The 23,675-nt window shown below is 42.4% G+C and overlaps 1 protein-coding gene across 3 annotated transcripts in view; it reads right to left on the reverse strand.

Moving 5' to 3' along the window:
- COL13A1 (collagen type XIII alpha 1 chain) overlaps positions 1 to 23,675 on the reverse strand; it is a 583,842-nt gene that overhangs the window by 254,516 nt on the left and 305,651 nt on the right. For all 3 annotated transcript variants that reach the window (XM_085603477.1, XM_085603475.1, XM_085603476.1), the window contains 3 exons: positions 21,274 to 21,300; positions 21,157 to 21,183; positions 6,415 to 6,441 (listed from right to left, as the gene is read on the reverse strand). In XM_085603477.1, coding sequence (XP_085459603.1) covers positions 6,415 to 6,441; positions 21,157 to 21,183; positions 21,274 to 21,300 — 81 coding nt within the window. The remainder of the gene's footprint in view (positions 1 to 6,414; positions 6,442 to 21,156; positions 21,184 to 21,273; positions 21,301 to 23,675) is intronic.

Here is a 23,675-nt window from a genome sequence, read left to right on the forward strand (position 1 = left end):
TCCTGAAATCTAGCATAAAGAGGTGGTTCTAAGCACTTATACACATTTACATTAGATAGTAAGCAACCGGCTACTTATATGTAACAAGAGCTTGGATCTCCTCTAGATTCATATGCTGTGTATTATTCCATCATCTAGTGGTTGGGTCCCTTCTAGTGTTTGTGTCTGGTAACAGCTTTTGTGCCATAAAAAACCTTTTTATTTCTTTTGTCCATCGTCCATAGGCGGAGTCCTTATGACTCACTATGATATCAACTGTAAGCCCACAGTGCCCTAGCACATAGTCACCATCTTCAGATTTTTTTTCCTAACCTTTTTTCATTCCCATATTTCATTGAGGCATATTTGCACATTTACTCAGAAATGTCTTGTAAATGTGTGTACTGACGACCATGTGGCCACCATACAAAGTTCCTCTAAGGAGGCATTAGCAAAGCATGCTAGGGTGGTCCCCTTTTGCCTAGTGCACTGTGCCCTTGTTCTTCCTTTAAGACTTTTCCTGCTAGGGAATAACATAGCTCTTTAGATTGAAGTATACATTGTCCTATTGTCCACTTCAATACAGGTAGCCCTTTTCCTTTTGTTGCTTATGAGACATAGAATTGTTCTGTTTTCCTTTTTACATTTGTCTCTAATAAGTAATACATGACTGCCCTCCAATATGCTCTTTCAGCTTGTGTTTTTGGTTACTGGAAAAAGATGGGTAGATAAATGGTTTGGTTGACATGAAAATGTGATACAACTTTGGAAAAAAAAGTGTGGCTTAGTTTTCATTAGAAACTTATTCCTCTGATATGGTTTGTGAATGATCAGTGCCAGTAGCTCATTCAATCTGTGAGTTAAAATGATTGCTAGTTGGAATGCTTTTTTGTAATATATGTTTTAAGTTAGCCCTATTAATTGATTCAATGGTTTACTTTATCAGTCTTGTAAGCATTAAATTGATATTCCCCGCTGGTAGTTGAAGAGATATAGATGGGTTTATTTTCCTTGCCCCTTACAAAACATCTTCGGGTGATGGAGGTGGCAAAATGTTTTCTTTTCTCTTTTTTTCCCCTCTGTGTGCCACTTTTGCCACCAACTACAATTTTAAAGATGAATTATGACACTTTTGACTAAAGCAAGTACATCTAACAGTAACATTCAATGAGTGCACTCCCCTTGTTTATGCACTAGTATACACCACAACATAAAATTCATCCACTTAGCAGCAAAACACGTATGAGTTTTTGTGTTTTTGTCTAATTAACGACTTGCATGCATTCTATAAGGAGGTGTAGCTGCTCAAATTCTCCGTCTTCAGAAGCCATGCCTCTAGACCAAGGCTGGGTGGATCTGGGTGACTGACATTTCCCTATTAGTAGATCTGTGTTGTCCGCTATCTTTATTATTTTGTTCTCTGTGAATTTTGATAGTTTTTTTCAGTACCATTATTGACACACCCACTGCAGGGCTATGAGAATCATTGTTATATGTGTTTGTCTACATTTGTTGACCTACCTTGAACTGGGGACGTGGATACCTGAATGCTAAGTTTAGGCATGTTGCATTTTTCCAAAACAACATATTTCTAGTGTTTCCCTGCTTTGAAAATCATGTACACTACCTCCATTCCATGAGATACCACTTTATATCTGGTTAGTTTGGCTGCTTGTGAGTTTTGCTCTCCCTGGAGGTGTACTGTAACCATTCCCCTCTGTTTGTTTTTGGCCCATATGCATATTTCCTGAACTTGTGTTGAAAGTGTGAAGGGAATTGTCTCCACAGTTTGTTGACATAATTGCTCTGGTGTTTTAGAATGTACATTTCTCTCAACTACTTGTGAGTAAAATACTTTTGTGGCTAGAAATTAATTATCGGTTTTAGATTTATTTCACATCCTTTTGTTGTGTTCACTTTCCTCTGATTTTAATTTTGTCCATGTACGTACCTCACTATGTGCAATGCATCTGGGGTCATTTTCCCAGAGAGGATGGGATTTGCAAACTGTCTATCTTTCATCATGTTCTCATGTGACCACCATGTACATTCCTTTTGTAATTTGTCTGAAACAACCACTAGATCATCCCAAGGCATCCTCATTCCAGTGACATTCCTCTATGGGTCTCAGGTGCAGTCTTATTAATGGTATCAGATGAATAGATGGTTCCATTATGACTAAAATTGTTCTGACTTTTCATACTATCAGAGACAGTGACTTGCAGTAATGGCAACCCTGCTTGTGTAAACCCAGTACTCTCTTTTGTCTGGGGAATGCTGTTGCCCTGAATGTATTCAATTCTGCAACCAGAAATAATTTGTTCTGAACAGAAAGATGAAAAGATTATTTTATCTTGAGTGTTGACCTCAATGTATAGAAGACCTTATTTTTGCTGTGGCCCATTTGCCATCTTAAATGTGCACAGACAAGCAATTTGTAAAACTATTGATGCTGATTTTATTCCAAACACTTTAAATTTGTAATGTTTGCCCTCTATCAGAAACCTGAGGCATTTGTAATGTTCTTATCTGGAGGTCCAGTAGGCATCTTTAAGGTCTACTAAAGCCAAGTAATCTCCTTGATCCAGGATAGGCTGCACTTCCTGTAGAGTTCTCACCTTGAATTTTATAGTTCTGACAATTTTGTTTAAGAACTTTAGATTTAGAATAGACCATTGAGTTAGGTCTTGTTTTGGAATGAGGAAGTGCGCTGCATAAAATTCCTGTGCTATGCTCCTCCTCTGGTACTTTCTCTATGACGTTCTTTGATAACAAACCGTGCACATCTTGTTGCAATGCCTCTTTGTGTTCTTGCACTTCTTGTAGAAAAACGTCTTTGTGTTCTTTTTAGTAAGATTGTCTATTTGGTGGTAAATGTGGAGGATTCCCTTCCAATGCTTTGTAATAACCATGTTATATTATATTTAGTAGTCACATGTCTGTTGTGGTTTTCTTCCACTCTTGCATAAAACCATCCATTCTACCGCTAAATAGCATGCTGGGTTTACGGGCTGATATGATGGAGTCATTTGTTGTTTTGGCCCATGCCTCTGGAGACTGGGCTTGTGTAATTTCTCTACCATAAAATGTTGTGTTTGACATGGCTTGTTTGTTGCTACTGTTGGCTTCTTAACATTTAGGTCCCTTGAAATGACTTATGCAGAAATGAGGTTTGACCCTAACTTCTCCTTTCGATAACCTTCTCCCCTGTAAATTGTCTCTTTGCTTGTAGGGCTCCAATGGCTCTGGTGTTGTCATTAGCCTTTTTCAGTTGTTTACGTTAATCATAAGTGACATTGCCAAATAGATTCTCCCCTGTGAATAGGGTATTACTGATATTGTCATGCACTTCAGGCTTGAATCATGACATCTATAGCCATGCTTGTCTTCTAAGTGTGGTACCTTTGCACATTTGACAGATGCAGTGCCTGTAACATCTAGTGAAGATTTTAGTGTGCTTTGTCTTCTTGTATCAATTCTCTACGATGTGATTGATGGCCTCTCCACTTTCTCCCAACAGCATCCAGCCTTTTGCTATCTTTATCTGGGTGAGGTCCAGGAGATGCTTGTGCATTCACTAATTTCCTGGCAGTAGTCCCAACGAGTGAGCCAACAGGTATATTATCTGTTAAACAGGGTCTCATCGAGATGACTTGTAATTTTTCTCCACCCTCGATGTCATTGCCTTTGAAGACGCTGATTCTTTAAAGACCTCTTTTTTCTTTTGAAGTATATTAGGTAGCATAGGAAGGTAAAGCTTTTTTCATTGCATTTAGTGCAATGTCTCTAGAAAGAAAATGGTTTCCACTTGCCCTTTCTCCAGCTGTATGCCAGAAGTATTAGATGATGTACCTATGCGAGCAGGGACATCTGGTTTTAAAAACTTTGTGACATGTAACCCCATGAAAAACAGAATTTGAAGATGGCTTACATGTAATTTTGCATTCTGAACTAATACTCAGTCATAATGAGTCATCAAAACTCTGCCTACGGTCAATGCCCAAAAGGGAAACAAAAAGGCTTTTTATAAATACAGGTGAAGTTTCTGAACTAAGTCACTAGGTTGGATCGAACAACTAGGTGGTGGAATAATGCACAGTATGCTAACCCAGACAAGATTCAAGCTATAAAACCTTCTACGACCAGGGCCGGACTGGGAACCACAACCGGCCCTGGCAAAGTCATCGGCCGGCCCCCTCCCCACCGGGGGGCGGGGGTGCCGCCGAGCTCTTTGCCAGGGCCGGTTATCGGCCGATTTTGTTACAGGGCCGATTTTGCGGCTATGCTGCAAAAACGGCCCTGTAACAAAAACGGCCCCCAGGGGCCCAAAACTGGCCCCCACCCGTGCGGCGCACCGGGGGATTGCCCGGTGCCCGCTATGGCCAGTCCGGCCCTGTCTACGACCCTAACCCATCCGTGTCCCGCTGTGTTCCTTCAAAGTCCTCAATCATATCTTGCTAATAGAATGTCTGTAAGCTATTATCAATATGGCTTTATATTTCCTGTATTGTGTTGTTAATTTAATCTACTATTTTAAATACACCAAGTCTAAAACCGTCCCTAATGCCTTTCCCAAGCACTTGACTTGATATCTGAAAGTCTGCCACTTGGCCATTTCTGCATGCCTGTAATGAGTGCCATGGTGTGGCTCTTGTATTGGGGTGCATAAAAGGGCAAGACTGCCCAATTTGCAAAGCCATTTTGGGCCAGATGTATTTAGATGTGGTTGCAAAATACTGGTCACAGTTTGTAACCACTAAATTATTTTGCGAACTGACCTATCTATTTATAGGTCTGACTACTTTGTCTGAGGGCCAGTCGTTTCTGAATGTGCTAGTTGTGGGCAACAGCCCCATACAGTGCAAGGAGGAACCGTGCATACTGCTGTTATGTGTCTAAGCTGCCAATGTCCACCTGAAATCCCACCTTTTCACTCCATACGCAGAAAAAAATGAGAGAAACTTTGCTGTGAGGTGAGTGTACGGTGAGTTTAACTTGTTCCTAAATACATCCTCGTTCCACCTTAGCAGCAGGAACATGCCAGAGCACAGATTGTAACCAAACCCCTGCATCTACAGAGGAGCATTTGTTGTGCTTTTTTGTAAGCATAAGAATCCGATGAGGGCGCTTTGCAATATAAACACAGCTGACCTATCTATTATTGTATTGGGGCTGAAATATAAGCTCCCTCTGCCATGTCACTCACAGAATGGCTGCCTTTGCCCTGGCTTCATACCGCCGCTTTCTCACCGCCCTGCCCGGGGCCAGAAGCCATGTCTAATTGCCTAGAGAGCTCAAATACAAACAAGCCGAAAGCTCTTAAGCCCCTCTCTCCGGATGGAGTAGGTTACACGCTAGAGTCCACCTTGTTTCTTTGTACAATGTGCTCATGCGTTTTAAAATAATGTCAGCCTGGGTTTGTTTTGTTTGTGCATGTTGTCTGCAGTCGGTAGGTCTATGCCGCTTTAATCTCCGCAATCCGCACTACCATAGTGGATGCAAGCGTGGTGCTGATTTGGCAAATTACCAGGATGACTGAAATATATATTATGACGTGTGCTATGGATTAGAAGGGCCTCCTAACACCATGTGCTCCATGTCCCTAGTTCCAGACTTTTGTGTGGCAAACGTTTGCATTCTGGATAGTGAGGACGTGGCCGGATTCCGCTGGACTAATTAAATTAAATATGATTTGTGAATAAAAAACCACAGCACCAGATACACGGCATGGGTGCCACAGTCCTTTCCAGAACTTGAATTAAAGGGCTGTCCCACTCTTCATGGATTCACTGACATATTATCCTGTTCTAGACCCCTTCCCTTCTAAAATGGATCTTGTTCTATGGTTGATAACCATAGACACAAAGTAGCCAGTGGAATAACAATTGTGCCATGGGTCTAGATGCCAGCAAGGAAAATGGCACTTGTGTCATTCATTTGGTAATTAAGACAGCAAAGGGCCCCTCACACCTCTGGGCCGAGGTGCCGGTGCACATGCAGCGCGTATATGTACATCTCTGAAAGCAGCCTGCATCTTTCTTCTATTTATAATTCTGAGCATCAGATGTTAAAATATTATAATTTGACTATTGCATCTGTGTGACCAAAGAAACAGGCTTTCCTGGACGTCTGCCAGTCTTACCCAAATGTACTTCCCTTTCGCTATGCTTCATGGTCGCCCTTGCTGGACTCCATTTTATATGTGGCTCTTGCAAATTCAACAGGGACCCAAAATATTCTTTCATCCAAGCATAAAACAGAACTCCTGCTCACAAGTACATGTGTGGGTTTTTTTTCTGGAAAGGCTGTTGATTAGATGGTTCGGCCTTATCAAAATAGCAAAGCAAATAACAAAATAAATTGCAATCTGCGCAAATGGAAGTCAGGATTTAAGAGCAGGAAGCGTCTCGGAGGTTAATTTAAGAAACTGCTTACCCTGTGCGTGTAATCACCGCATTGACCCTGGAAAAAAGAGGAGAGAAAGGAAAAGAGATTTAAGACATGGCACGGCATGCGAGCAACTAATCCCAGCTGGAGCTACTGAGATCCTGTCCTGACCCTCGTCTCTCGGCACCTCTTTATGTTTTTGTAAGTGAACTCGAGCTAGCACTACCCTCAAATGCCTCAGGAGGAACTTTTATGTTTTTCAAAACAATAATATTTGACGTCCTATCTCTCGAACAAGATAACTCTTTTTTATTAAACTAAAATTTGAAAAAAGCACAATGCACTACTTACTATCCAGCCACTCAAAACTTGCTTTTTGTTTTCCAAATAATCCATAAAACACAGACACGCACAGACACACACACTCAGTGGCCGTCGCCAATGTATAGTTATGGTTCAGCCAGACTTTCCATAGAAAAGGCAATTTTTGATTTTATGTCAATACCGGAGGCTAACTTTATTGCAATCTTCCTGTCTCTTTCAAAGAGAAGTTTATCAGTGTGCCCTGACTGTAATTTGTATGTTTACATTTTGGTCATCTTTCTTCATTAAATTGATGATAACTCAATAGGCAATAGTGGGGTCAGTTGATTTATTCAATTGTGTGGTATTTGCAGCATAATTTACCACAGAAGTTTCAAAATTTGCAAATCTCACTCAAAATGTTGTTTTTATCTCAAATATAAGAAAGTATTATTACCAGAAAATGTGGCCCTTTTTTTTTTAGTTTTTGCTGCAAAATTCAGAGAACCTGGACACATAATTTGGTTCACCATGCCGCATAACCCTAGTAGTCCTGACAATGTTAAAGCTCTACTGAGTGGTTTAAGGGCAATTCTACCTCGGCCTTTCTCACGCTAGGTGAGTCCATTTTCTCTAACCTAACACTAGCCCTGGCAACAGCGGCGGCCGGCACAGGTAAGCGTGGTGGGCGGTGGGCTGGGCAGGGTGCGGCGGTGGGGAAGTCAACAGATGACGGAATAGGTATTGTTTATTTATTTAATTATACCTATTACGTCATCTGTTGACTTATGCCTTGCCCCCACCCCACCGCGTTTACCTGTGCCGGCTGTTGCTGCTTGCCAAACATGAAGCATTCTGGGTGCTGTAGTCACGAGAAAACATATAGCAAAATGGAACCATTTTTTAAAAAGTTACTCATAGTGGGTGAAATCCACCTAATTGCTGACAATGCATTGTGCTCATATAATGCACTCACAAGAAATATGCAAAAAATATACAGTTTAATATTATCTTGGTCAATGAAGCCACTGTATGATTGTAAGTGGACCTGTGGCCTAAAAGCTCTTCGTGCAACCAATTAGTAACAATGATGTACTCAACACATTATAATTGGTGGTAGAAATCCACATCTGTCTAGTACATTTTCATTTGACAGTAATCTTTGGTTAAATCACACCATATGGCTCAAAGTGAATCCTACAATGTACAAATCAGACACACATTTGTAAGGCAACCTATTTACACTTTAGGTCTCAAATAGTACTATTTTATCAGTAAATCGATCTTGAGTACTCATTCAGAACACACTAATGCAGCAACATTTTCTCATGTTTGCTATAGGTGTACAAAAAGTTAATCATTGTGCAAGGCAAAAGGGGACTTGGTTTTAGTTGGATTATATATTTGTACTCCAGTCGTCATAGTTTCTTCATACATATATATTACCTAGTGGCAGTCGCCACTGGGTAGTTATAGTTAGGTACGCATTTCCAGGGGAAATGCATTTTTTGTGATGCTAATATCTTTGGCACCATTTGATAAATAATCCCAAGAAATTCCAAATAAGTGCCCTTTCTTGCCTAGTTTGTGCATGGAAAGTTTCAGGGTGATCCATCAAGCGAGGGCCGAGAAAAAAGGGGGGTCCCATAACACAAAATCCCCATGCATTTTCTATAGACTTTTTTATACCATACTACTGTAAAAACTGCTGAACAAAATTTCACCATAATTGGCAGGAAGCTAGATATTGGTCCAGAAAGTAAATGTTTGGTGATTTGGTGTGAATCCATTAAGCAATTTTTGAGAAATGAAGGTTTAAAAATATTTGTATATCTGGATGGTTGAGTCCAAGGGACTCCTGTGAGAGTCTCGCAGGAGCACCAGTTATAAAAAAACTGAGCATTCTGATGGGGTCCCTGGATGCTCCTCCTCCCGTTAGATTTTGCCCGTGGGATGTGGGCCTCTGGCCCAAGAATGCCCCCTTCCCCTTTTATTGTAATTGGACCCAGGAGGATTTGGTCTCCCGGGCCTATTAAGGCTCAGGGAGGAGTGCTGGATGACTCGCTCCCCTTAATATATATGTTTTTGAACCAGGGGGTGGGCTTCCTGGGGCCCATAGGCCAACCATACCCTACACATTCCAAAGGCTGTTTGCAATATAGGGTTGTCAGCCTGCTGGGGGTTTAGCCACTGGGCATAGTGGCAGGCCAGGCTCTGAAGCCAACCCCCTGCCCTGCATGAACAAAGGCTGTGTGGAGCTTGGGGTTGTCTGCCGGTGGGGAGTTGGAAGCAGGACCTGGCTGCAAGACAGGGCCTGAAGCTAACCTCATGCTATGTATGACCAAAGGTCATTCGCGGCATGGGCTTGGCTGCCTCAGGGTGGCTGGTTGTGAGGAGTTGGATGCAGGGTCTGGCTGCGGCCAACCCCATGTCGCATGCAGAGTGGGGTTAGCTGTCTGGGGATTTGGCTGCCTCCAAGGAGGTGAGCCACAGGGCTTGGCCGCAGGCAAGACCCTCTTGCCAACTACCTGCTGTGCATAGCCGAAAGCTGTGAACAGCGGGGATTTGACTTTACGTATTATAATAAAATAATATACTTTAAAGAAAAAAAAATTCACAGAAAGAAAACCAAGGTTAAAGTAATGTTATAATTAGCTGTGATAAAATTATCTGTTTTATTTTATAAAAACCTGTAAATTCACTGAAAATAACCTAAGTAACCTAAGTAACGTTATAGTTAGGTGAATATGTCAGTGATAACATTAACTTTTTAAACTAAAAAACACCCACAGAAATTCCCCAGTTATAGTTCACAGAGCTAACTATAACTTGCACCCTCTCCATGCACTGTGTATGGCCTCACATGTTACATCACTCATGGCATGTTGTATGCCTTGATCACAGGAATAGAGGTGCTTTATATACATTTCACCACGTGACCTAAAAATTCCTACAAGTCTAAAGATGCATCTGAGTGATCATCCTAAAAAACTGTATTGTAGTATCTGTTGAATATTGCTTTATAGCGTTCACTCATCACAACAGTTCAAAATTCATCCTTGTTATTGTTGTCGGGTTTGATTTTGGAATGCGGCTCACGAGACAGTTTGCAAGATCATACTCGCTCAGGGACCCACATAAGGTGTCTCAACACTGGAGTTTTAATAGGAGCTCCTGATTCCATCAAGTTTGAATTTTTGGATAGACGGTGTGGCGTCACGTATCATATTATAAGGAAAGGAGTGCACTAATTTTATCGAAGTCTCATACTGAGTAGTGGGATCACCTCAGTATACTAATAACAGGCGGGAAGGAAGTAGAAACAGCGGAGAGAAGTTTGATACAGGAGCAACCAGCCTGATAGCCCTGAAGAAGTCGTAAGGTACATCCCTAACGAAGAAACACGTGTTGGCTGGGCATTTCGGATTAAAAGACAAAAAAAGAACAATCACTCATGGATCAATCTTATTTTTTGATGCATTTTGTTTACTGAATGATTTATTACAATCAGTCTTGATAGGAGCGTTTGCATGGGCTTGTTGCAACACTTCAATTTTATGGTTAGTGGCCAATGTCTGCTTTCATTCCCGCTTTTTTATGTTTTATTTTTGCACTGAGCCATATTTTATTTTATTTTTTCAAACATATGCACTCTACCTGAATGCAGTGACATTTTTACTTTTGTATTACGTTTACACTTTGAATGATCATTGCATATATTTGGAAGAATACATTAAAAAAAAAACATTGCAGGCTGGACAAGGCTAGACCTACTGGCTTTGCTAATGCTTCTTCTTACTGTGGTTTTCATATGTAAAAGTCATATATATAACCAGGGCAGCAAAGTTCATGTCCTTAGGCTTGTTCCCTAATGCTTTTGCTGACGTTTTTGAGATGCTAAATGATCAACATCATTGCATTATTGCAGAGCAAACTTTCCACTGCAAAATAACATTAACTGCAAAAATAATTTTCTAAACTTTTTAACTGTGAATTTCTACATATGTGTTTGGGTCATGGTTTACAACAAATGATAATCAATCCTATAAGTATGTTTATTCTGACTCTTAGTGGTTTGTGCATGGGTTTTCATTTTTAGGTCTCGGCTTTAGGCATTACGCATGCGCTGTCTCAAACCGAGACATGCCGTATCTGCTTTGTGGGCCTACATCCCGCCCATAGGGTTCCCATTTACTGGTACAATTGTTGCTCCATTTTACTTTCTCCCCATTTGTCAAAGGCATGCATATGTCATGCCGCTTCCGGTGTTTAGCCCTCCCTGAAAGCACTGGCCAACTACTGTTAAACATACGCAGCGGTTATTTTCATGCATTGGTTCAGGACTACTTCTTTATGTTTTTAAATGGTTGACCGGTCCCGCCACACCTTAAATCGTTAGAGCACACGTCGGGACTCTGAGCCCAGCAAGAGCTGCCGCTTTCCCCTGCCAGTTTTGAGATGGCAATTCCTTCCTGCCTTTACAGGGAAGGCTTTCAACAGGAGCAGGCTACAGTGCTTTTGGGGCTTCTCTGCGCACATTTTGGGAAGACATGCACTGAGTAAAAGGGACACACTCGGGAGAACGTCCTTCACCTGCTCTGCTTTTTGTACCCGGGTGCTATCAAGACGGAAGTCCGACTACTGAAGCCTGGAGTCGCTTTAGTTCTGTGTATGCTGTGTGCTGTATGTTTCCTGAATCTACCTCAGACAGGGTGAACTTGGATTACAGAGCGAGTTAAAAAGTGATGGTGCCGGACTCCCTGGCTGCCCTAGCAGCAGGGCTCCAACCCCTGAGGACAGAGGTGGCTGCGTCAGCTTCATATCTATCCCTGCTGCTGGCTACTCCTCAGCTATACATTCAGATCGCTTGATATTGTTTCTCAGGAGTAACACAACTCTACAAAGTACACAAAATACAAATACATGTAAAAACACCAACCCTGCATCTTAAAAGGCAGAGAAGGAGGCCGAAAGGCAGAGAAAGGTGTCAGAGATGCTCCTTGTTGTAGCTTTCATTCCTGGCTGAGGCTGCAGTCCAACATGTGACACATTTGTTAAATGAACCTTGATTGCATGTGAGTTATATTTAATTTAATTTACAGTTTATTGGTTTAATTAAAGTGATTGCCGGAAGCGAATAGAGCACACACACTCCTTGGGGCCGATTCCGATCCGGGTCGGAAAGCACTCCGACCGAGTCGGATCCGAAGTGTTTTCCGACCGAGCCGGACCCCTACAGTCCGACCGAGCGAGTACGATGCGCATGTATGCTGTCGGACTCGGTTCGGTCGGACTTCCATAGAAGTCAATGGGAGCCGGTCGTACAATGCGTACATGGGCTCCCATTGACTGAATGGGTACGTCTTGAAAAAGTGCACCCCCTACAGTGGGTACACGTTGGTGCCACCCGCACCGTACATGCCTGTGTTGGGGAGACCCATAGGTCTCCCCCTGTGTCCGAGTCGTAGGGCTGCGGGTGTCAGGGGGTCTGACGCTGACCGCCAAAGTCCGACTCCGGGAGCTTTTGCGAGCAGGACACTCCGGCTCGCACAGGCTGTCCGACGCGTGCATCGTACTGGCTCGGTTGTAAATCGCATCCATTGCACGCCAGCGGTTCAGACCCGGAAACAACTCGGTCAGTGAATTTCATGTAGCTCGCATCGTACTTGCTCGCTCGTACAGCTGTACGAGTCGGCCGGAAAACACGCATACGGCTCGTAGTTTTTCCGGCCGAACCCGATTCGGTGCCCTTCCGACCGAGATCGGAATCGGCCCCCTTGTGTCTAAACTGGTCTTGGACCTCACGGCCCTGTAATCTCTTTTTAGGATGTTACCTCTCTGGGTTAGTCTCTACACTGATCTGTGCCTTGATGCGTCCCTCTCCCCTCATTTCCTACATTTGGTGCCAGTCCACATCCTGTTATATAAAAATTATGACTGCTGCACTTTATACCACTCTCTGCTTTTACTTTATTTAAATGTAGCAACATCTTAGGATAATGTAATCTTGTGTCTTACTAATAACCTAGTTCTACTGTAAAGTGCTTTAGAACCTTTGCATAATGTCTGCCACTATATTAAAAATGCACAAATAAATTAATTAATAAATTGTTCTATATAGTAATGCCTAAACAAACAAACAGTTTGCCTGACAAACAGGTTAAATCACAGAAGAATGGAGCAAAAGAAGTCAAAGCTTAGAGGAGTGCCCTGAGACTGCTCGGTGCATATCGAGCAGTATAAGTGACTTAAAAAAAAGCATAATCATGCATAAGATTCCTGTGCATGTATATGGAAGGCAGTGTGAGCATGGGTGCTTCTCAACAGCAAATGTTTGACTTTACGACTATATTTTTATATAATACTTTTCTGCTAGAATCTAAAGCAACTGGGTGCTTTTGAATGAGGTTCTGCTTCATAAATGTAATAAAATCTGTGTTCTCTGTATCAGTGTGTGCATTTACTCCACATGTATATCAGTGGGTGCCACTGGGGATGCACAATGCATATCTGCCAGGTCAAACCCCATCCATGTGCTTTGTGTGTGTGTCAGTTTTTGACTGGATTAGTGTATTCTGGGTATGTCTTAAGTGCACTTTTGTATATCTGTTGGGCCCAAGTCTATGTGTGTGCTCCTTATGCATGCACGTCTCTTTACGCTTTATATGTCTGCGCGCATCGGAGTGTGCATTTTTCATTTGGACATATGCAGCAGCCTGCATGCTAATTGGTTGATTTCTGTCACAACGCCCTATTCACCATCTCTGTAATTAGGCACTCCCCTAACCGAGACCAATTAGCTATGCCACTGCTTGTTAAGCCTTCTATTGATAAGTGCTATCCAGTGTTTAAATACAAGTTCGCCATTAGTGGGGAGATATGGTTCATTTTTATACCATATATCCAAAGGGTAATAAAAAATACACAATTCAGAAGAGCCAAGTACAGCTAATAACATAGTAAATATCTTGATACCATAGCCACTTCCATTATTGCTAAGTTAAAAATGTTACTAGGCGCTGTGCAGTTAATATACCAGCCACGAACATAAAAGAAGTCAATTTCAAGTAGCCTGCAATTTCTCATGAGATGAATCCTGTGGCAGATGAGACAGTCGGATAGTCCGAAATTTGAGATTTGGTCGGGTATTCTGAAATTTGGGATTTGTTACAGCACAGCTCTGGCTCCCACCTGCAGGTCAGTCACAATGGGCATGGACCAACTGTTTCTTGATGAAAGTAAACTCCATATAGCATAATAGGCAGGGATACATTCAAAAACATAACTGCATGGGCCAAAGGTATTGTTTAGAGACCACTGCCAGCATGGCAGAAAGTCAGGATTACCAAAATCCACCTCATGCATCTTTCTTCCACCACATTACACTTCCAGTCCCTTTGTCTAGCTCTTATATGTTCTTTCTCATTCCTGTGTTCTTGCTTTGTCATGTTTTTCTCTCGTTTCTTGCTCTTTCATTCTCCCATTTCAACCTTTCTCTCTCTTGCTTTGTGTCAAAGTCTTATGAAAATATTTCCTAGTCCCCAGTAATAAGTGCAGTGCCCACCACCTGCAACCACTTCTACAAATTAACAACTGATTATAGGGGGTGATCTTTTTCTCTTGAAGATATTTTAAATTAGGGTCTGTCAGACAATTCTGACTTATGGCAGGCATCTGAAACACTGGTGGGGGTAAGCAATCACAAAATTCTCCAGGATGTTTTAAAAAATTCCAGGAAATCCACTGGTAACTTTAGTACAGTGGGCTACTGGTAAGGAGGCACACTATAATGATCGATTTCAGACCCCAGGAAAAAGTCCTCAGGGTCAGTTCTCAGGGCACTGATGACTCCCACCATATGAAGGAGGTGCTTCTAGGATTTATACGTGAAGTAATAATAATTGTTGAAAACAACTCCATCAAGGATAGGCTCGAAGCTAGAGGACTTTCAAGGGACCGGTGGAAAAATGGTCATTGATGGTAGTGTCGTCAAGGTGGAATTGTTGATGAGGATATCGTTCGAGGTGCCACCTACAGTGAAATCATTAATCGAGATGTTGCCTGTAGTGTAACAAATGTGAAACTAAAGAATGGGTTGTCATCATACTTAAGGGCTAATGTCCTAATGGGGTGAATTGGACCTAGGGAATCCCTGGCGCTCATATAATTCGGTATTATTTATTTTAACAAAATGTGTAATCAGTTGCGGTGCTCAAGGAGAGGGGAATCACCCCAACCCTCTAAACGTTAGACCCCAAGGTTGTTACTTAAATCTGACAGCAATCCTTCACTCACGCATGCATTAAGTGTAACAAAGAACTTCCAATGGTTCCAATGGAAGAACAATGCAATATTTTCAGATGTTTGTCTTTAATTCCTTTAGCCCATCCAACACGTGTTTCGTCGATAAGGGAATACCCCACGACTTCTTCAGGGCAGTACAGCTCGTCAATCTCTCGATTTCTCTCACATCTCTGCCGGTTCTACTTCCGAACCGGCTGGTCAAGATTGTGTAGTCCACTTAAAATGGGTATCAAACGCCATAGTAGTTAAGTCCTAGTATAGGGCAAGGAATCCAACCAAGTTTGGTCCCAATTGGTTAAAAAATATAGAAAGCCCAAATGTACTGTCTGTTCCTAGAGCGAGTGCACTCCCGCGTATAGTGTTCCCTTGATCGTATTGTCGAGCGTAACCGGTAATCCACTGGTAACTTTAGCACAGTGGCCTGCTGGTAACGAGGCACACTATAATGATTGATTTCAGACCCCAGGAAAAAGTCCTCAGGGTCAGTTCCCAGGGCACTGATGCCTCCACCTTATGAAGGAGGTGCGTCTAAGATTTATGAGTGGAGTAATATTAATTGGTGAAAATGACTTCATCAAGGATAGGCTCGAAGCTAGAGGACTTTCAAGGGACCGGTGGAAAAACGGTCATTGATGGGCGTGTCGTCAATGGTGGAATTGTCGATGAGGAAATCATTCGAGGTTCCACCTACGGTGAAATCATTAAATGAGATATTGTCTGTAGTGTAACAAATGTGAAACTAAAGAATGGGTTGTCATCATATTTAAGGGCGTTGACAATGTCATCAACAGAGTGGATACAATAGTCACAAGGTCGTCTTTGGAATGGTTGTAGAAGAGGGTTGAACCCTTAACAATGAGGTTGTTAATGTTGCCCCTGAAGCCAACTTGCCTCCCATCATAAACAGTACAGTCAACGATAAACCTTCAGCACCAGTATCATATTTATTCACCACAAGGACTTACATGATGTTGTTGAAGGTGTCTTTGTTTAGGGTGAAGGAGGTTCCTAAGAAATTGCAGCTGGGGAGATGCTGATGAAGTTGGGAAGGCCTTGGATTTTGAGACCCTCACTAGAAGCTCTCCAACCATACCAGAAGTGTGCGCTTTAGAGACAAGATTAGGGGGCTTAGGGGTAGAGGGCTACCTGAGTTTCTGCAGTTGAGGGTCCTACCAGCTCTCATTTGTGGTTCTTGGTCAAATTTGCAGGCACAAGCTTTGTTGAATTGTTCAAGGGTCAATCTCACCAAGAATTTGCTAAGTACTCTCCTCCAAGTCATGGAGAGTCTTGTGATTAAATATCTGGCAGGTCTCACAGCTTCTGGTCACATGATCAGCTCAACGCAGGCAAGGAAAGCATTTCTTGTGAGGGTCATTGTGGCAAGTCCTCCTTGCCACACTTGTCTGAGATAGTTTCAATAAGGTTCTTGTCTTACAAAGGGTGTGATCCGTTTGGATGGTTCAATTAGACAAAAGTTCTTTATACCATTCAAAGGTGTTTAGGTCACTCCAGCACGAGGTGGCCTCACCTGCTTCCGAACATTCTGGTATAAGGGCTCCCTCCACAGGTGCAAGGAGGGGACCCTATGAAGAAGTGTGCCACTTATTGGTAAGTGAGAGCTCTTTTTCTTTTTAGTATTACATCGATTTTATTGGAAAAGCTCAGAGCAAAGCAAACAGGACACTAGCGCCCACAACCCAATGGGCCGGCTGACATCTGATCAAGTCGTGACAACAAGACAATGAAGGAGAACATACCGATTATTAATTGACACAGCAAGTCGCCAACAACCCAAAGAGGGCCGGCCGCGTAGAGAAATGGGGGAAGCGATAACCGTCAGCTCAGTGCCTGTGTAACCAAGTTTTCCAGCATGCTGTCAGACATACAAGCTGCGGGAACCCGCAGCCCGAGTCCGATCATAGATTCTTAGCTGTGTTGATTTTGAGGACAAGCACAAAAAATTTATGAACCGACAGAACAAATCCCCACCCACCCCCTCCCACCCTCCCCAGTGAGCAAGAAACAAATGAAAAGGGAAAAAAATTGTTCCATGTGTACGTTAATGTGCGAGATCTCCAATAGGCTAAAGGGCTAGCGTATCCCACCAAAATCCATCACGCTATGCGGGGGGAGTACTTTCAGGAATCAGTCTCAAAAGCCGGAGGTAGCTAGGGCAAGTTAGTTCCCGGAATTCCATGGAGAGGAGAGCTATGAAGGGGGCCCAGATCTTGGTGTAGTCTGCATAAGACCCTAGGGTGGTAGATGAGAGCCTCTCCATACCTAGGAGATACCAGAGTTGGTGCAGCCATTGGGCATGGTCCGGGGCCCTATCCGATTTCCACCCAGGTAAAATCACCCGGAGTGCAGCATACAGCGCAAGTGCCATCTGTCTCCCTCTAATAGAGCGCAAGGGGAAAGCCAGCGCATTGGGAAGGCCTAGGAGAGTGTAAACTGGGAGTCCAGGGATAGCGGTGTGGAAGACCTTGTCAATGTCGTCTAGTACGTTCCAAGTAACGCATAAGCTTTGTGCAGTGTCACAGCAAGTGGATAAGGGTGCCTGGGCTGCCACATCCCCACAACCAGATTGCCACTTAGCGAGTCGAGCTGGAGTATAATACCAGTAGGACGCAATCTTAAAAGCAGTTTCCGCGTGGCCCATAGAGCATGACGTGTTTTGTTTGCTCGGTAATAAATATCTTCTCATTCCTTATCAGACAGAGCACGCCCTAGTTCCTCCTCCCAGTGTTTCTGTCCCACTGTGTGAACATTAGAAGGGCCCATTAAGAGAAAGGAGTACAGTTCAAAAATGAGCCCCCGATCATCCTTTTTACGAGTGAGCCATTTCTCGAACGGTCGCATTGGTCGGTGTGCCAGGGTGCGAGTCGCCGGGTCAGAAATCCAGTGAGTCATCTGAGAGTGGAGAAAGACGTCAGAGCTGCGGGGATCATAGCCCTCCCATAAGTCCTTAAAGGGGATGAGTCCCTCTTTTTCTTTTTAACTCAATACTCTAGCATAGTGATCACATACCCCTTCCGTATATGTCACTAGGAACATTGCTAGGATTCACTATCAACATGGTTTGGTCATAATTACTTCTGATGGCATGCATTCCTGTCACAATACTGTTGTGCTATATATTACCAAATGAGATTTATGTCACTGTAGCAGTGCATTTATGCTTATCTTGAAATCAGACAGTGCAATGGAAAGAGCTTTTTGCATTATTTCATAGCCCTTTTTCTAATAATGCGAGCATTATGGCAAGGACCTTTAATACACAAAATGCAATCTTGTTTAGTCTGTGGAACAAACTCTATTTGATACTACAAACCCCTATGTTGGAGTTTTGTCTAGATGTGTATAGCCTCTGTGATATGAAATCAAGTGACAGCCATTAGACACCAGTAAATCTTTTTTTCTAAACCTGAAAATGAAAATATACAACCAAATTTGTTGAGGATCATCAGTTTGCCTGGGTGTAGGAATGGCGAAAATTCAATAAAATCTGCACAGCTCTGTCCATTGGACACATTTGTGAAAAAATAGGGCAAATAATTTTCCATGGATAATTTCTTCATGGGCAGATCGTGTGTATTATGTTTTAGTGGAATGTTTCCCCTGCCATTATGGATTTTTTTTCCCCAACTGACCCAGTGGTTGGATGGCATGAGAGGTGAAAGTAGATTTAGTGCCACAATTCATGAGCTGCAGTAAATCCAGGTCCACTCCTCTTGACCACTCAGTGAAAAGATACCTACAGCCTACCCCCATTTGCGATGGCATCACTGTGAACTACTACATTTAAACAAAGCGTCAAAGGCAGAAAACCTTCTGGCACCAATTGGAGAAGCAAGCGTACACAGGAAACACGTTGTTATTGTGTAACTAGTGGAAAAAAGACATGTTTAAGTGTATAATGTTTCTGATAAACTTAAAGCTTAATAGTAACCTAATTGTGAAACGCCTGTCAGAGGCGGTACTCTCTAAAAATAAGATGTCACACTTGTGCAGTAGTAGTATGTCCAAGAAATAGAGAAGAAAACGCTCGAGGTACAGGGAAAGTAGCCAAATGTTGTACAAGAGTATACCAGATATATCTGTGCTACCAGAGACATCGTGCCCCATTTCTGGGTTTTCATTCAGTAACCCAGAGCACTCTGGGAGTTGCAGCCGTGTATCATGTGACTTCAGGTTCTAAGTTACTATTGTTTTTAGAAGCACTGGACTGCCGTATAGACATGGTGTCACCTGGTAGCATTAATTGTTCAAGCTCTCCTACCTCTTCAAATAGTATTCAAGCAGTTTCTTTTAAAATATTATTTTGCACATATGTCACACTATATCATAAACATTAGCTACAGAACCAGACAGACAACAAATTTCTATTAAAAAAGAAAAAAAAAACCCTGTCTCTCTTCCTGACCTGACAATTGGAGGCGCCTTATCTGTGTTTAGTAAACCCAGGAAGGATGTCTAATTGTTCATAAAGTTCATGAACTAATACATAGGTCCAAGGTTACTTCCTCCTCTCTTTATTTAAGATTTGTTGATGTAACACCCACACCCTATCTTAGAAGGCTATCCGTATTGACACTGCTATTTTTTTTAGTTCTTTAAAGACTTTATAACCAATTTTGTATTTCAGATAAATATTCTTCTCGTATGATTCTTTGTTTTACGGGCTAGAAACGAAGTGTGGGCATTGTACGACATTGTACGCTTCCTTCGTTAAAGACATTAAACTCCTCTCTTCATGTATCCACTATAACTTTACAACATCATGTTGAATTCTGACACACTGTGGACCTAGGTGAAACAAGAATGTGTATTAATACCCTGGTTCTTTTTCTTTTTTTATTGTGTGGGCGATTCTAAAAATATGTGTGTTCCTGTCTCCTACTTTTTTAAGTTGTTTTCTGTAAATGACTCATTTATTTGCATTTCTTACAGTAGGATGCAAAAGATATTTTCAAACTGCAACTATTGTTAGTTCTGAAGATTTATAGAAAAGCCACAGCATTTGGAAATAAGCAGTTTTTATAATAATATAGGTATCCGTATAGCGCACCTCCTGACACTATGAAGCGTGGCTATAACAGTTTATAAATAGAGAGGGATTATGGGCTTTAATAGTAGCTTGTTATTGTTATATTACATATATAGAGCGCACCATCGGTCATTAATGGGCATCTAAGTACTTTCTGTATTCCGTGATGACTTTCCGAATGAATCTGAGGTTACCGTCACAGATCTGAGTGTGAGGTTTGCGGAGAGCAGGGATGAGGAATGCTCCTCAGAGTGTGTCAGACTCCTTGTGTTGTGGGTTTGAAGGATGATTTAGGAGGGCTGCACCTAAACTGTTTATGCATTTTTAGGTTGAGCCTGGGCAGCGCATGTGCTGCTCTGCGAGGCATGCTGTATTCGAGTGTGGACTTGAAGCTCCGCCAAGTCTTTGATATTTTTATTGGCTTGAGTTATTGTCCTTTGTAAATGCTGGCTTTTGATACGTTTATAGGCTTGTTAGTCCCTCCTTAGTACCGCCTTGTCTTCGTTTGTAACCTCCCATGAGGACTGGCCCTTTACCTCTGTTGTTACACAGTATGTCTTATTTAGTCTGTAAGCACTATTTTCTTTAATGAGTTTCACCTACTGCAGGCACGACATGCTTTCCTGTAACATTCAGCGCACCATGCACAGTTCACTTTCCAAGCAGCCCGGGACAATGACGGCCGCTTCTCCGAAATGAAATAGGTCTTGCCTTTACAAGGGCTGGATTTATTTATATGTACTCCTGAGCCTTTGATGCCTTAGGCATGTCTGGATTAACGTCTTAGTAAATCTTTGTGACTGACGATAGAAAGGTCAGAGTAACTTTGAGATATTTCAGGCATCTAGTAAGTTGTCCTCCTACAAATGTTACAGAATTTAGTAAATCAATTTCTGCCCTTCTCTACCTTATGTCAATGTACTGTTTGTCCATTAATATGGGCAGGAATTTATTCTCCATGTTCTACCTATTGAGTGTACGCTGATCCAATTCCATCAACAACATATGACACACCTTTGTTACCATTTAATGGGATTTCTAACATATACATGTTGTCAAGGACCGGGATATCTCCAACAAAATCGGGAAAGTTTGCACCCCATTTTACAATTAAACATTTGCTCAGCAGCTCTTACCTTTTCTCCTTTTTGTCCTGTCGTTCCCTAGAAGAGAAAAAAATAATTTCACAACTATGCTTTGAAATAAAACAAAAATCACATTTTCATTGATAGCAAATAGAATTCAGTACTTACCAACTGTCCTTTTGAACCAGGAGGACCCTGAAAAACCAAACATTTTATAGGTCAGTTATCTTTAAAAGTCAATGGGTAGTAGAAGACTGTTGAGTCTAGGTTGAAAGGCGAAACTTTGTTCAGATAGTGTCAGGAACGGTTGCTTTTTTTGCATATTCACCCCCAAATGTTTGACTGATGCTCCTGGTATATGGAGTTTTTAAACGATGGGGCACAGCCATCCAGTTCCCAGCGTATATGCTCTGACCCCTAAAAATTTTTAAAATTGCTATCTCTCTCTCCTCTTTCCTTCCTCTCTTCCCCTTTCACTCTTGTTACTCTCCATTTATCTATCTATCTGGTCAGTTTTTTTGTGTTAATTTTGTTCTCTCCTCATTCTATGTCCTTCCTCTTCTCCCTCCTTTTATGCGTCTCTCTCACCTCTCTTTTGAATAAGACCTGCGTTCCTACCTTTCCCCTTTTTCATTATTTCTCCCCTCCTTTATGTACGTGTGTGTAGACCATAGGGGGATTATTTATGGGAGGGTTGCATCACGTTTGAGCCACACAACGTGGTATATGCATGACGCAAACCTCCTAGTCAGATTTTTGAAGGCACGCCTAGCCACTTTGCACGGCTCTGAGTGGCTTCAAAAATCGGGAGTAACGCATCGCAGTGCAAATCGCTGCGTTCCATACCTCTGCCCTGGGAAGGCATTTCATGGGCATTGCGTGGGTGTTCCTACGCAACTCTCATTGATTTTGACACAAGAATTTGTAAACCTGGGGATGCGCTAGAATCATACACTTCCCTGGGGAGGTGTAACGAAGAGAAATATCCCTATTTCTCCTCGTTTCTTACTCCTTCTATGGGTGCTGCATTCTGCCACACACATAGAAGGAGAAATATGCCTCCCAGGATTGTTTTTGAGGAGAAAGGTGCCCCTTTCTGCACAAAAACAATCCTGCATGCAACGGAGGCACCCTTGTGCTTCACTATAGTGCCATGATGCCTGCATTGGGGCTAAGCTGTCAAAAGAGCGCCAGGGAAAGAGAAAGGGGAAGAATGCACTGTAGTGCCTTAAATATGGCACATTACCGCCCTTTTCCTGTCACGCGTTGTGTCAAAAGCTCATAAATAAGCCCCTAGGGTTCAAACCTGTGACCTACAGTTTTCACATAGATTGCTTCTGTGAACACTTTAACCCACTAAACTACTTTACCACCCTAAAATACTAATATTAAGCCTGTGTGAGGGGCAAGGCTGATATATGCATATTGCCACTCTGCTTACCGCCTATGCTTCACGAGCCTTTACTTTGTGAGACTGATCTGGGAAAGCCTGGTCAAACTCAGTGCCTTGTTCCCACTTTGAGGTTCTCTTTCAAGAAGCGTTAATTTATTGTTACAATCTATGATTTCAAAAAAGGCCATCAGTCGCATCCCGGATCTCTGTGTTTGGTCAATTAACATGAGGGCTCTGCTTTTAAGTGGAAATAATTCTGTCTTGTCGTTCCAAGGATCCGTCTGATCACTGTTTATGGGAAGTCTTTTTCAAAGGCAGCCGCGCAGGTGCGGAGTGAAAGAGAGAGAAGCGCGGGGACGGAGACTAAACACTCTTCGGAGCAGGATAATTAGCACAACCAACAGTGACAAAATACTAAATGGGCTTGAGGGCGAAGGTTGCATGAATACATCACATTCCAATTAAAAAAAAAAATGGTTTTCAATATCAGACAACAACATCCTATTTTTTCAATTCTGACTGGAATACCAAATTGGAATATTCCTTCTCATGCTAGCACCACAGAAGGACTAATAGTGGATCCTTTAATGTATTTCTTCACATATTTTGTGAAGCGCTGTACTCGCATCTCTACTTCCTCAGAGAGCTACAGAGAGTGGGCGAGAAGAGGTCTGCGCACGGCACATGAGGTTGGCGCGTGTTTTCTACAGTCTGGCTTTTGAGGTTTGGGACGAAACTGGAGACGATGTACGCAGAGGGGGCTCACAAATGAAGCTCAGTTCTCATTATGCAGACTGGCAGGTGTAGAATGAATGAAAATGTCCTTGAAAGGATGCCCAGAGGGCTAAATCTGGGGAATACACCGAATATCTTATTTTTCGCTTGGTACAGTATTCCAGCAGGGTGGCGTTAGAAACTGCTTCCCTGTCTACTGTCAGATGGTTTGGCCTCTTGTACCTTCTGTCCCTTTGTAAGTGGAGGTCACTGTGAGAATAGCAGTGCACGGAGAAGCAATAAACAACCGAGCAGGACAATAAGTTTGTATAATGGTATAAAATTGATGGTGTGTAGACATCGTGCCAAGCCAAACATCAGTCTAATAGGTCTGTGGGCCGCAAGAGACGGGAAATAACAGACTAGACTTTGTTTCACTTAATGCAGAGCACCAGGGTCAGTT

This window comes from Triturus cristatus, chromosome 1_2 (assembly GCF_964204655.1).
Source record: "Triturus cristatus chromosome 1_2, aTriCri1.1, whole genome shotgun sequence".
NCBI classification, from domain to species: Eukaryota; Metazoa; Chordata; class Amphibia; order Caudata; family Salamandridae; genus Triturus; species Triturus cristatus.